We start from the raw sequence: 14,377 nt of genomic DNA, 5'->3' as shown, positions 1-14,377 counted from the left end.
GACAACCACAGAGACGGCGGTGACCACACAGACCACACACTGTTAATGTACACACACACAGTCAACACACAGAGCTTAGAGCTGATAATGGAAATTCAACTGCTGACCAGGGGACTCTCTACCCTTATGTTTAGCAGGCTATTGCTGCTGCGCTTTAATAAATTGATGTTTATTGGACTTTCAAGACAAATGTAACAACACAAATATGCTTAAATGGTCCTGCATCAATGTAAGTGTTTCATTGTGTGAGAAATGCTAACAGATATTGCGACATGTTCACACATACTGTATGTATGCAGTCATAAACAACTGCCAGCAAACACAATACCATTTACAATTACAATGTATTGCCTTGTTATGATGCTTTCTGATTCCAAACACAAGAGAGGCATATAAATAAACACATATTCAAGCAGAAAGAGATTAAATAATTTAAGCTCCACGTGTCTATCTTCTAGAAATTCAAAAATATAGTTTTTGTTTATACTGTAGGCCTGTGTTCTTCCCCCCCTATTGGTTTAGGAATTATCTCTTGAGCTCAAAAGTAGACAAGAAACCCTCTAGAAGATAAAAATTGATTACGTTTAAAGTGGTTTCTAGATTCAGTGCTGTTATGCGGCTCTGTGCTGTGGCTGAATTCTTCTAATCACACCCTCCCAAGTTTGTGTTTTTGCCCCTGCTGCTCTGTCCCGACCCGTAAACAAAGGTAGAGTCATACATCTGCCTGAAGTCACATTACATGATAGCAGACACCAGCCAGAGCACTTTTTTATCCCCCCTTTCCAATCACTGCTGTGCCCTTGATCCTGTGTTACAGCAGATTCATAGTAAACACAGTGACAGGTGTATTCATAAAGCACAGCTCTGAACCCTGGAGTGCGCTCTGGCGCTACACTGGACTATTTGTCAACGTACGATCTGTCAGGGTTCCCCTTTGTATATTCGCCGTGCCACTGAGTGGGCGAGGTGAAGGTGGAGCGGAGCATCTGAGAGTTGGAAACCAAATCAAGCAGCACAGAACTAAGCAGCTACTTGTGTTATGAGCATAAACACAAATGACAATTTGCATTCTCACGTCGGCGTATGTGCCATGTGTACTGAAATATTCGAATTAGCTCAAGGAACCTTTCAAAGAATCTGTTAATGGACGTATTTAGCTACATGGGACCACTGTTCCGTTTTTAGTATCAGACATTACAGTTTCACCGTCATTCATTTAGTGGTTTGGTTTCTAGTCTGCTGGGTCTTTACTGTGATGGATTCTCCCACATGTTACAGCAGAGCATCACTGCAAACTGATGAGGGTGGTAAGCCTGTAAAGCAACAGCTATTTGATTGACAGTCCTGTAATGATTTATCTCAATTAAAGGATGAGGATATTGTATATGCTTCCTTTTTTTTTTTTTGAATGTGAATCAATTCAATGAAAAGACCAATACAGACAACAAATAGATCCAACTAATGAGTATGTAATTTTGTGTGTGTGTGTGTGTGTGTGTGTGTGTGTGTGTGTGTGTGTGATCTTCTGAGACAAAAATCCATATTATTGTTCAAAAACGATTACAAACACATCAGTGAGCCGCACTGGGCTGTTGCACTGGGAGATATGTTCCTTTACTATCATGAACATATGGCTGCTGTCATTTATTTGAATTGATTTGCCATCCTGGTGCTTTAAAACTCGCTAGAGCACCAAATGTGTATCAATCCACAGAAAATAGTCCTGTTTATTCTTTTTAGTTGAGCAGCAGGAACAAATGGGCTTAAGCAGAGAGCCACACAAGAAACGGAAACCACATGGTATGGATCATTTCAAGGGGGGTGTATAGTGACAGAAATACGAAATAAGACATATTTTTTAATAATATCTACAGAATAACATACAATTAGTAAAGTTATACTATAATACTACAGATATCATATATAACCTCTCTATGTAACCTCTCCATTACAAACAGTTTCTCTGAATAATAACTGTAAGTACATTTAAATAGGCTGCCTATACGTTTAAAACCCAAAATTAACAACATCTATGTCATACTTTATTGCATCCTGTGATTGTACTGCATACTTTACTATGCTGTACTTTGCTGCAGTTGTGCTGGAAGTACCCACAAATGCAGTTGTGTTTATTTGACCATACTTCACTGGATTGAGAAAGTGTGATTGATCCGTGTAACTATAAAGCCTCATTCACAATTGATAATATTAGCAGTGTTGCATGTTGCAAGGTGGTCTTGCATATGCAGGAAAGCTGAAACCCCTGATATTAAGTGAATTGACAAGCTCAATGCAATAAGCCTATTCATGGCTGCCTGGTAGGGGTTAACATCATCTTCTCTGACAAATTCAATATTGTGCATCCCAGTTTTCTGTATGGATTTTAAACCAAATGGATGATTTTTTTTTCTTAATAGCTGCAGTAACTGAGGAAATTAAGTGAGCAGCTCTGAATGTAATACCCTCTCGCTTGGCATATCTAATTATACAAATACTGTTCATTTGCAGAGTGTAGGCCCCTGCATAGTTTGTAGACTCTGGTGAAAGTCACAGTATGACCACTTCCTGAAGGCATTTTATTTTCAGTGTGCTCAGGACATTTTGAGGTTCTAATTTCAGTGTTAGTGAAATAAATTGCAGAGGATTTATGCTTTCTATTTTATCACCAGGACAAAAAAAAAGTTCTCTCCTTGCCCAAAGGGAAACAAGTCAAGGCCAATCAGTGTCAGAAAAACTGATGCAACCTAAATAAAGCTAAAAAATAACAACCTCAAAGTAAAATTAGGGACAAAAATCTAGTGTCTTTAAAAGCATTACCAGAAATGTCAATCCACAGTGGCGCGAGGATGCTCACTCAAACATCAATTCTTCCTCTTAAACCTGCTTTCATATTTTTTATTCATAATTGAAGGCACTGACTCTAAGCACTGGATCTAGTGACCTAGATGAAATATTGCTGGTGTGAGTTATGCATGTTGTTTGGAACCACAAACAGAAGCTGAGTGCTCCAACATGGTGCAACATTAGTGAACTCGAGGTGGAAAAACACAAAAATGGGCAAAATAAGAGATGAGCCAAATAAGGCTCACTATGGTGAACCAGAGTCAAACAAATGTTTTATATAAAATAAGAAAAACTGAAAGTGAAGGGGGTTTTGTGTATATTTAAATTAAAATCATACAATAATTGCTATTAGTATTGTAGAATAAAATTACTGCAATACATTATGTAAAAAAAATTAAAGCAGCAATAGTTAATTGATTTGATTGTTTATTATTATTTTTGCTGCTTGGGAAAAAACCTCCACAAAATGCTAAAATCACACGCTGATATGACTAATGTGAGGGTGTGCCCCACTGGGTTTTGTCCCTTAAATGTAATGGAAACAGCTCTGCTGGTCATGAACCTGTGATTGTGTGTGCCTAAGAAGCAATGCTTCCACTTTACACTTAGTTATGTGAAAGAATATTGTTATTTTAATCCGTGCTTATTATCTGGCAACAAAGCTGCCAACAACAAAGAGAAACCTCTTGAACAACACAAAGAAACGTCAGAATGCTTTAACATGCTACTGAAATAATGCAAGTGATGGGTCCTACTTCATCCTGGGATAGCTCAGGTTACACAGCGAGTATAATGATACCCCGCCCCACTGCTGTGGCTGGACCATGTTTTCAGTGCAGACACATTATAGGAAATGTAAGCATTTAACAGAATGTCACTCACAAGGTTATTGCCTCTCTCTGCTGCTTGCTGTGCATCTACATGGTGCTGACCAAGCTCCGAAACACAATCTACCATCAACAAAAAAAAAAAAAAAGAAAACACCACCAGCTGCCATTTTCAGGTTCCCTGCACCGCCAGGGAATAACCAGTGAGATATCAAAGATTCTGTAGTGCAAATGAGTCACAGGAATCTCTTTTTCTCTCTGAATGATTTTTTAAGCCATGCACCACATTATAAATCATCAGCTTCATCCATACACTGGCTTAAATTTTATCATTAATAAAGTTAACCCCACTCTTATCTAAGGTGGTGGCATATTCATCAACCACAGTAGTGGCTCCCTGACTGCAAATCTACATCATAGCTCAGGCTGAAATAGATAAGCTTTTTTTTTTTCAATTAGAAATGGATGCTCAATTAAGCAGTTGCTCTTTGAAGCCTGTCTTTTTGTTGGATGGTGTAATCTCTCTCGAGCATTTACGTCCAGAAAACGTTGTTCCTTAACAAATCAATGACTATCTGCGCTATCTGTACAACCTTTGATTTCCGTGGAAGACAATTAAACACCAATAGATTTTCACCATGCGACGTGGATGTGGTGCCAAAGCAGTTGAGCTCGTGCTTGTGGGGAATGTTACTTTGATATGGCAATTTACCTGTACTGCGGAGGAGGGCTCCCTTCTGCCTCACACGTAATGGCAGCCTGCTGGTCTGGGGAGTTGATCGGTAAAATGAGGTCATTTGGCTCCGTCCTCCATCTTGGCCCTTGAAATGTGACATCCTCTGTACAGGCTGGGCAAAGGGGAGAAAGTCTGTGTTGGTACAAGCCAGAATGAAATTTCTCTTTGACCTTAAGAGAAAACAGTGGAAGTATTGAACAAAAGCAATCTCCTATTCTTTCTACAGAAGAATGCATCAGGACAATTTCTCTGGATGTGTTGTGTACATTATTTGCTTATCTTGCCACAAGTAAAGAAAATCCCACTTAACCTTCTTAGGCATTAACTGCTAAATCCCATTCACAGTATTTGCTATCTATTTTGCTGCACTGTATGCTACTGCATTATTTTATGAACCTGATGCTTGAAAAAGTAAGAAGAAAAAACACTGACCATAGCAATTGCTGCTACTGCAAAATATGATAAATTGTCTTTCTTCCAACTCCCAAGTAAAAATGCAAGTAAATATGTAAAGTATAAATACCCGCATACCACATACTTTGACTAAATGTTTATCAAGTTAAGTGTCTAAGGTACTATAATGCATTTGCACAGAGGTCATACACACTAAGTCTAATCAGAGGTTCAGTGTTAATGACTTGCCTGGGACAATATCATAATAATATATACAGTAGTCGAGTTGACCACTGATTCTGACAGAAAGCCAGGTCGATTTGACATATTTCTGGAGCATTTAATGATTCCCTATAGGTGAGTGGGCTGAGAAATAAAGCAGAGTGATCTATTTTCAGCACATCTGTGTCATACTACACATGCACCGGTTAATTGAGGCCATAAGGATGCACTCATCTGCCAGCAGCTTAAATGGAAAAGATGTGAAACACAATCTGGTACTACATAACAGAAGAAGTCAACAGACGGTCAGAGTAGGCCTAATTAATATCCTACTGCTAACAGATTGCAGCATGTGGCTAGCAGCGCTACACATGGTTTTAAGGGGTAATATGGAACCGACACACATTTCGCTGCATCATAGGTTAATAAACAAGGGATTTAAATAAGCTGCAAACCAAAGTACAGCTAAAAACTGAGAAATTTAGGTGTCATCTAAAACTGTCTCTTTTCAATTCAATTTGATTCAATTTTATTTATATTGCGCCAAATCACAAAAGTCGTCTCAATTTACTTGAGAGTGTAAGATTTAAGACCTTACAAAAATATAACTGTACACAGAAATAATAATTATAGACTCTGAAAGGACTGAACTATGCCTCCCCCTAATGTGAATTTCAATAAAATGCCATGCAGGCTGTCAGTTTATTTTAAAAGTCCCAGAATACAGACCCAGACAACATGTCACTAGAAGTCATAATGATTGTTATCAGCTGTAGTGATTATGAAGGGTTTCCAACACCGAATAAATACACTTGTCCGCAAGGAAGGTGAGCCCGCTTGGATCTTGTTCCCTTGAGTGCCGGGTGTGAATTACCCATGAGCCAATTTGAATAACATTCATTGGGATTTACAATGTCATTTGAACAAGGGTTGACATTCTGGTAGAGTGTCTGCGCCTCTCCTGCTTGAATCCCAGGTGGCCACACAAGGGCAAAATAAGGCATGGTGGCAAGTAGATTGTGCTAAAATGCAGGGCTGGATTCATTACATGGATCCTGATAATGATCTGGACAGACCATAAACTGGAAAAGGATAGGACTCCCAGTTGTCCCCGACAGTGTACTGTAAATGTGCAGCAGGACACTGCTCTAGGGAATGGTGAAGGACATCACGCAGGAATGCTGTAGGGCTCCCGTACATGTAATGGCTGCAACTTAATCAGTGCAACCTTTTTGGTTGAAAAGAAGAGATGTTCTGAGGTTATTTACAAATGTTCTGATTCTGTCAGATTCTCACTAATGGATGAAACTCTATATAGTAGATAAACCCTGCTTGCTGAGAATAAGATGCTAAATATAACCTCTAACCTTAGCATAAAAAAGAACAACAGCAACACTCTTGTGTAATGAGTATGTATTAGAAGAAAAGCATTTATTAGGAGATGTTGTTGTGACACAAACCATGAAAACAAGTGCAGTGAGACTCAAATGTAATATGTGTTAAGTTATCTTACCTGCAAGGCATCCAGTGATTGATAGCAGAACAATTTGTTTCCATGGTAACATCATCTTTAGTCGCCAAGGGCTAATAAGACTCTCATCCAATAGCTTGTGAATGGAATGCTCTCCCTTGAATGCAAGAATTTTAAATCTGAAGGGAAAGCAATTATGGATGTGATTAAAATGTGACATCTTGATCAAAATACGACAAGCATTCAACAGCAAAAAACACAATTATAGCACTGGTAAGTTACATAATTGTTTTTTTTTCCTTCATTATTTTGGAGTTAGTGTAAGTGAAAAGAAAGTGAATACTGAGGAAGTGAGAAGCGGCGGGGAGAAACAGCAGCAGGAATAAAAAAAAAAACCTGAGGATACGAGCAGTGCGATTTTCAGGTGGCACAGAAGAAGAAACAGCTGCTAAATGGGTATGTTTTCTTTTACTGTGCATGTTTCTCATCCTGCCTAACAAGCTCAATTCTGCAGAATTAAAGACAACCGAAGAAGGAAATGATTGACCTCAAAAGATACTTCTGTTTTTCTATTTGCCTATAAATAGGAGCTGGCAGACTGTGTAGCAGCATTCCACAAAATGCCACTCCATGCTTTTACAAAGGGTTTGGTGACCGACTGAATGTTAGTAGACTGACTGTTTTTATTTTTATATACGAGCATCATATTCCCTCAGATCAACAGAAAACATAAGTAGACCACATATGAGAACAAATAGGCCTATAGCTCATTTCATTGTCTGCTACTAGCACTGACTGATGATGATGAGCAATGTACGAGGATAGATTTTGACATTTTATGTAATTTTCACATATCTATTTGAAAAGATGAATATCCAACAATTTTACAGCTCAACATAAGTTATCTACTTCCATTCATTTCAACAGTGTGATTACTTTTCTCAGTGAATAGTAGTGTACAGGGCTGCATTTTGAAACTTATTGCATTATAATAAATAATGTCAGTAACCATGCCATTGGACCTTTCTGCTGGACTACATGTCCAGCTGGACAGTCGGATATAGTGGTCGATCGACTGATGGATCAGCTGATTAACTGGGCAAATCTTTGCCATTTTCAATCAATTGGTATGAGCCGACGTCTGCGCTCATGGCAGCCAATTCATAAAAAACGGCTGCGGACACATCTGCAGCCTGCACTTTGAGCATTTCACTCATTTACAACTGAATGTTACAGTGTACAAATGTGAAAAATGATTTGGGTGCACAGGTGCACGCGATAAATCTACCTGCTCTAGAAAAGAGCAGTGAGTGAGATTAGCAGATCTGAAAATACAGAGGGCGAAGCTCAGTAAACCCACATGGAATGGATGGCAGGCAGGAGGACAGAAGGAGCCAAGGTGAGCTGAGACTTCAGTTTGTACCTGTGTGTGAGTAAAAGACAATAAAAGTAGTTTATTGAAACACAAAAAGCATAGTCTACGCTAATAGAATAACTCTAATGTCAGCTCTGCCCGCAATTCCCATTCACTGTTGTGAATAGAAATGAAAAGTGAAGGTATGTAGAGCTGTACGGTGCCCGTTCAGCTTAGTTTGCTGCCGTAGCTTAAAACGGAGCGAAGTCTGCTCCACTGTGTCTGACAGCAGCCGCACACTCATAAATGAGCTCCTTCCTATGTCAGGTGTAGGCTACCTACTCAGCTCGGAAACACAAATATCAGGTAGACCTTAGCCTCTGTAAATGTAAAAATACTTTTGCTATTAAGTCAATCAATTATGTTTTCCCAAAATTAACAATCCATAACACATTTCAATCGGTTTTCCCAGCATTACTTAGGCTGTGTTACAAGCTGCATATGTGGAGTCAAAAACGTGCTTCTGGTTGCATTATGGGAGTTGTAGGATTCAATGGATTTATAGTGTGAGTAATACAAGAAGTTAAAGTCAGGATATCCCGGGATCTGCTGCATCGATTTTGACCATCCTTTTTTTAAACTTCCTCTTGTGTGTCTTCCAACTTTGCTGAAACATGAGAGTAAATTGCTGCAGTGCTCATTTAAAGCTCATTCATGGGTTGTATTAGACTTAGAAGGCCTGATTTATGGTAATATTGGGCTTTTTGTCATGTATTTAATATACTCCTGAATTAGCCAAAAACATTACAGTCTTATGATACAATATCAGTATGTCATGAAAAAACATAGCTTACTCATATAACCTACTACTGTTACCTACAGTATTAATATCATAAGCAGCTACAGTGATTTGCACCATCAGATATCCCATCTAACCAGCGATCAATGACCTAAATTGCCATTAAAACTTTTTTTTTAATGTGTAGGTGGGACTCAAAGCTTTATGACTGTAATTGTAGTATAAGTGGCACAGGAGGGGCTTTGCTCAAGCCCTGACCTACATCACAGTAAGTGGAAAGTGATACGTCTCTCAGGATTAAGAATTCAAACCATGCCCCTCATCCTTAAAACACAACCCTGTTGTGTGGATTAACCCAGGGCTATCTTTAGAATTCTTGAAACAGGCCTTAAATACCAACCAATCACTTGTTTCACCAACTTGTAACTGTAGGATTTTGTCAGTGGTTGGACGGGAAATGCAGGGCTACATAATCTTATGAAGGAGTATAATGCACAGCGGAGACTACAGGAGTAGTGGAAATCATCCCATTTGCCTGATCATAACTTAATGGCCAGAGTTGGCTAAGCTCATCTGTCCTAGTGCCAGTAATTGTTCCTCATCTGGTGTAATTGCAGGCACAGCAAGATTTAGAGTGGATTTCCTGGTGTCTTTCAAAATGTAGGGGGCGTTTTGCCACTATAAAAACCCATCACATTGGATTACACGGTTTCAGATTCTACTGCAGCAAGAAAAAAAAAAAAAAAGGCCCTGCATTTTTCAGTTTGAGAGTGGTATTAACTTCCGTCCGCTTTTTCTGGAGGATCCAACTTCGTCATCCTAACCCATCAGCCCAAAAAGCTTCAAGTTGGTGAGGAGGGAAAGCTCCTCAAAAGACTTTCTTTGCAAGTTGGGTGTTAACACAGTTCATGGCACACTGTCTTTGCTGATATGATAGATGTTTGTCCCTGAGCGCAGCGTCACTCTGCAGCCTGTAAAACCTGCAGTGACATTTTCATTTGGTGTGTTTTCTTTGTGCGTTTGTTTCCGAATTAACGGTTCATTAAAAAGGCTCAATAGATGCCAGTCTTCCAGCTATTGTAAAGGAAGGGTGTGTCACCCTGCCTTGAAAATTTCATTTTCATTGGGCAGCTTTTCAGCAGCTCTCTGTGGAGAGCTTAAGTGTCTCACAATGCTCCACTAGCCATTTCAGAGCCTTTTATACATTTAAAACTTCTAATTCTAGGGAACACACTGAGCACTTGTCTTTTCTGAAAAAAAAAGAAATGATTAAAATGAAGTATTGCATCACTTTTGACCTTCAAAAAGCTGCATCAGTGCCTAACCTAGCAGAGCTGAGTGTCTCTGGAAACAACTGAAAACAACTGCTCCTGGGCTTTGTAGGGCTGATGAGGCTGATGTGGCATTTCCTTTCTTGGGCTTTCTCAACTGAAATGATGAGCAAAAGATTGCTCTGCCAAATGTAATGAGGCATCACACTCTCACCTCCACAGAAGCTAAACCTAATGGAAGTCATTGGCTAAACACATTCCAGAGTAAATGAGATGAGTTCTTGGTTAGTGGGTCCGTTGTTTGGCACATAATTGATAGGGGAGGTGGTTAAAGGCATCCACTCCCCCCCTCCAGAGGGCTGCATAATTGCAAAAGAATCTAATAAGGGAAGGAGGAAAGGAGAGAGACCATAAGGGGTGGGGGGGGGCATGCTGAAGGTCTGTATTCAGATCACATGCTATACACAAGCAGCACAGAGCTGGGAGACCCTCACATCAGATCATGCAAAAAATGTTAACTCTGTCAAAATTGAACAACCAGTGGCACAATTGAGTCTGAATACACTTTGATGCATTCATTTCCATTTGGTTATTGTCTTTATGAATATCGGCTGCCATCTCCATTAAATCATTCAGCAAGAGAACCTGGGAGACAAGGATCCACCACCAGGGACGGACTCAATCTGAATACACAGCTGCTCTGTGCTTTTGCCAATGAATGAGGAATTCACAATCAACTGTGCACTGATGCCTCCTAATTTACTGACTGAAGACCTGCGCAAGTCTATCTCGCATGAACCAGGGAGGATATTAAGAGAAAAAATGAAGTGATTAACAAATAAATGCAGAGCTTAACATCTGTATTTGACAGCTTGGGCTTCAACAATATACGTAAAAAGAAGAAGAAGTAATTGGTCAGTGTTAATCGTTCCATTGCTGATTATCTAAGGTGAGCGAGCAATGCTTCTCATGGCCAATTACGCATTTAAGTTTCAAATAAAAAAAGCATTTCATGTTAATTGCCTGCACGACGCAATCTGAACAACTATAACATTAACATTTATGAAAGAACTGGTTGAATGCAAATTCTCTCCTGAGATCTTTCTTCCATTTCAGTTCAAGCACAGCCTTGCAGGCTAACATAAAAAAGAAAGAAAAAAGTAGCCAGTTTTAATGTGAGACTGATGTGCCACATTGTGCATGTATGAATAAGACAGAATGATTAGAGCTGTGGCTAAGGCCACATTTGAATGCCGGGGGACAACACACACCAGTGAATACTACAGAGGAGCTCCATGTGAATAAGTGTCTGCTTGAGAAATGTCACTCAGTGAAAAAGAAGGTAAAGGCTTAAATGCTAAACATATAAAAACTTGTAATTTCACATTCACACATAACATCTTCTTACATTTTGCACGTATTAAATCTGTTTACCACAATGAAACTAAACATCTGGGCAGGACTCTCTGCAGATATTATCCAGCTGTGTATTTTCATGCGAAAAATCTCTGAATCCCTGGAAGACAGCAGGACGCCCCCAGTGACTCCCTCCAATGTTAAACACGGCTGCATCCCTCAGCTGCTGCCTAAGGCAGGGGCAGGAGAGTAAGTGCACTTAAAAGAGAGGGGAGCAGCGATCCATTTCTCAACCCCATCAACAGCCAGACACATCCCCAGATTCTCATCCTCGATACAGCCGCAAACACATGACTGGAGGGTCAAGGATGAGGAGCAGGAGACACTCAGGCAGGCTCTTTACATATTTTTTTCATGCTATTCAATCCATTTCAGAGCCTTTCTGGAAAAGAAAGTGAGCTGTACTATGTAATTGCCACTTTGGTTCAATCAAAAAAGGGTTTTCAAAGCAAATGGTGCTACAGTACAAACTCATTCCTGCACTGCCATGGTGGATACCGTTGTGTTATAGAAAAATTCACTGCATGGCTTCAAAGACGTGCTTCACCTCTCATTTGGCTACTGCTTATTATTCTCCAAATATGAGCAAAGGGTCTATAAATAAACATGAAAAGAGTGGAGAATGATTACAATCCCTGCTGAATAGTAAGATACTTTGAAGATGGAGCGGGCTGAGCATTTTTCTCTCACTATTGGGTCTGTCCTTTTGCAGTCGGTGTAAAAAAAAAAAAAAAAAAAGACTGGTAGGGGGGTGCTGAGAGATACTTGTGTGGACACCACTGGTGGCTAAATATTTGGTTTCCAGAAATTATAAGAGTGGTTAACATAATTTCTTTAATAACACTTCCCCTGAGGGCTGGAGCTACCACAATCCTGGGAGGATGTGTAGAAAAATGCATCGCAAATGTAAGAGTGTCATGGTGTTAAAGGACAATCAGATACAATTAAATGACTACTTAGAGAATCCACATGAGCTCGGATTCCTTTTTCCCCCTCTGCTGAGACTGGAATAATTGCCTTTAAACAAGTTAGAGAGAGCTTTTCTCTCCGTGCACACGGTCCTGCTGCTGTTTCTCTGTGTGGCTGAGCAGAGCAGCACCATATGGACTTTGTCCTAGATGAGGGAAATGAGCCCCAACAGTAGAAATCCCAGTAGGACCATCCAAACCATTTGAGGCTGATCTAGAAACGCAGTCATCAGCATCATGCATGTGTGACCACTATCAGCATGCACACGCTCCCTCTCTCTCTCTCTCTCTCTCTCTCTCTCTCTCTCTCTCAGTGCCCCTTTCACAAAATAAGCTGAAGACATCTCAATGCAGGGACGAAGCCTTTAAGATTATTGTATATTATTCTGTGTCAAATTAAGTTAGATTCCCTGCTATGGAGAAGCAAAAAACTTAGCAACTCGTTCCGGAGGATTTCTATTTACATTAAATAACGTGATGCTGTCTGAGCGGATACTTACTTGTCCTGGGATGCGATTTTTCTTCCTCTTCATTAAACTGCTTTGATTGTAATTCCACTCTCCGTTAGGTGTGTTCTTTGTTGCCTCTTAGTGAGCGGATAACATTTCTTTCCTCATGCAACTCTTGTCCTCTCTGAAGCCAAAGAAGAGGTCGCTCTCTGCTCCGGCAGCAGTGTGTGAGCTCTGCACTTAATTCTGCTCCGTCTCAAAGTGCGTCTCTCGGTCTTGGAGGACGGGACTAACAGTCGCCTCTGCCTCGGTAAAATCCACGACCAGTGAGTGAACGAGCTCAGCTGAAGGATGCGACGCGCTCACTCCGAGTTGTTCCTCGACCTCCTCGTATTACACTCCACAAGATGCTGCCAAGAAGCAGAGAGGACAGTGGTGCCTCTGAGCGGATACGCACATTGTGCGCATCCCCGGGCTCTGCTCTCTTTGTGCGCAGGAAGAAGCGCCCACTGGTGACGCGTGAAAACACCCATCGCAGCACAGTAATGCGCCACCAGCCTAAGGGCACCTGCCATTCCCCTGCTTAAGTGAGTGCATTTGATCTCGGGAGATGTATTAATTATGCCGGATTATTACATACTAGGTTAGTTTTTTTTTTTTTTAATTTAAATAAAGAATACAGAAATAAGAAAGAAAGACAATAACCCTACACAATTGATCCCAATAACCAATCAACCTGCATCCAACATTTCATCACTAAAATGTCTTTTTGTGGTGAATGGGTGCAGTCAATTTGCAGAAAATGTGAATCGCGGTTTCTGGGGACCACAGCAGATCAATAAAAACACGTTAAAGTGGTGTCCATGGGGAAAAATGAGCCACATGCTTTTCTGAGGCGTCTACATCCAGTTGAAAAGAAAAATCAACAATCATTTTTATTAAATGTGGAGTGATGTTTTCCAACCAGAGCAATTGTAGAGAGGGAGAGACTACTATGCTTAAAAGTACACCTGCGTGTGCAGCAGAGGACCACACAGACAGGTGATTTAGTTGGCGTGGTCTATAAATATACTGTCACCTAATTTAAATTTCATTGTTGTCATGATGCAATTGTATGTAATCAGTCAGTGTTTTTGGTGAGTTCTTTTTATTTCACATTTTTTTAAGTCCTAGTTCTGCAAGGGCATTCAATAACCTGAGTGTGACAAACAGTGGACAAAATAAGTAGGGATTCTTGTTACTGTATGCATCTGGGGACGCACTTTGGTGTTACAGGCAAGCACATGGATGCATACATTGAAAAACGTGTTGTTTTAACCTTAAAACTGTCACCTGGTCCTCTTTCTTTGAAGCTGCACTACTCAACATTTTCACATTAACAATGGATCAAATTACTGTTACATGAAAGGAGTCTCTTGTAATTACAAACCCACTGATAATTATTAACCTTTCCTTCAGCTCTACACAGCATTTTAGTATGTTTCTGCTAATTGATTTGGTTTTATGAATCACAGTTTTGGAAGCTGATAACACACACCAATTAGCCACTATATTAACTCCACATGGTGGTTTTATTGTTGTGGTGGAAAGACGTCAGCATGACTCAATGCTCCCATGATCGACAGGT

General features: G+C 40.1%; 1 protein-coding gene across 1 annotated transcript in view; it reads right to left on the bottom strand.

Annotated features, from left to right (window-relative positions):
* Window positions 1-13,061, bottom strand: part of cntn3b (contactin 3b) — a 51,929-nt gene extending 38,868 nt beyond the window's left edge. The window contains exons 1-3 of the mRNA XM_026346812.1: window positions 12,802-13,061; window positions 6,536-6,672; window positions 4,384-4,519 (exon numbers count right to left, since the gene is read on the bottom strand). Of these exons, the coding sequence (XP_026202597.1) occupies window positions 4,384-4,519; window positions 6,536-6,590 (191 nt within the window). The 5' untranslated portion in view covers window positions 6,591-6,672; window positions 12,802-13,061. The remainder of the gene's footprint in view (window positions 1-4,383; window positions 4,520-6,535; window positions 6,673-12,801) is intronic.
* Window positions 13,062-14,377: the final 1,316 nt, after the last annotated feature.

The sequence above is a fragment of the Anabas testudineus genome, chromosome 5 (genome assembly GCF_900324465.2).
Source record: "Anabas testudineus chromosome 5, fAnaTes1.2, whole genome shotgun sequence".
NCBI classification, from domain to species: domain Eukaryota; kingdom Metazoa; phylum Chordata; class Actinopteri; order Anabantiformes; family Anabantidae; genus Anabas; species Anabas testudineus.
This window is presented reverse-complemented; position numbering and strand designations above follow the sequence as displayed.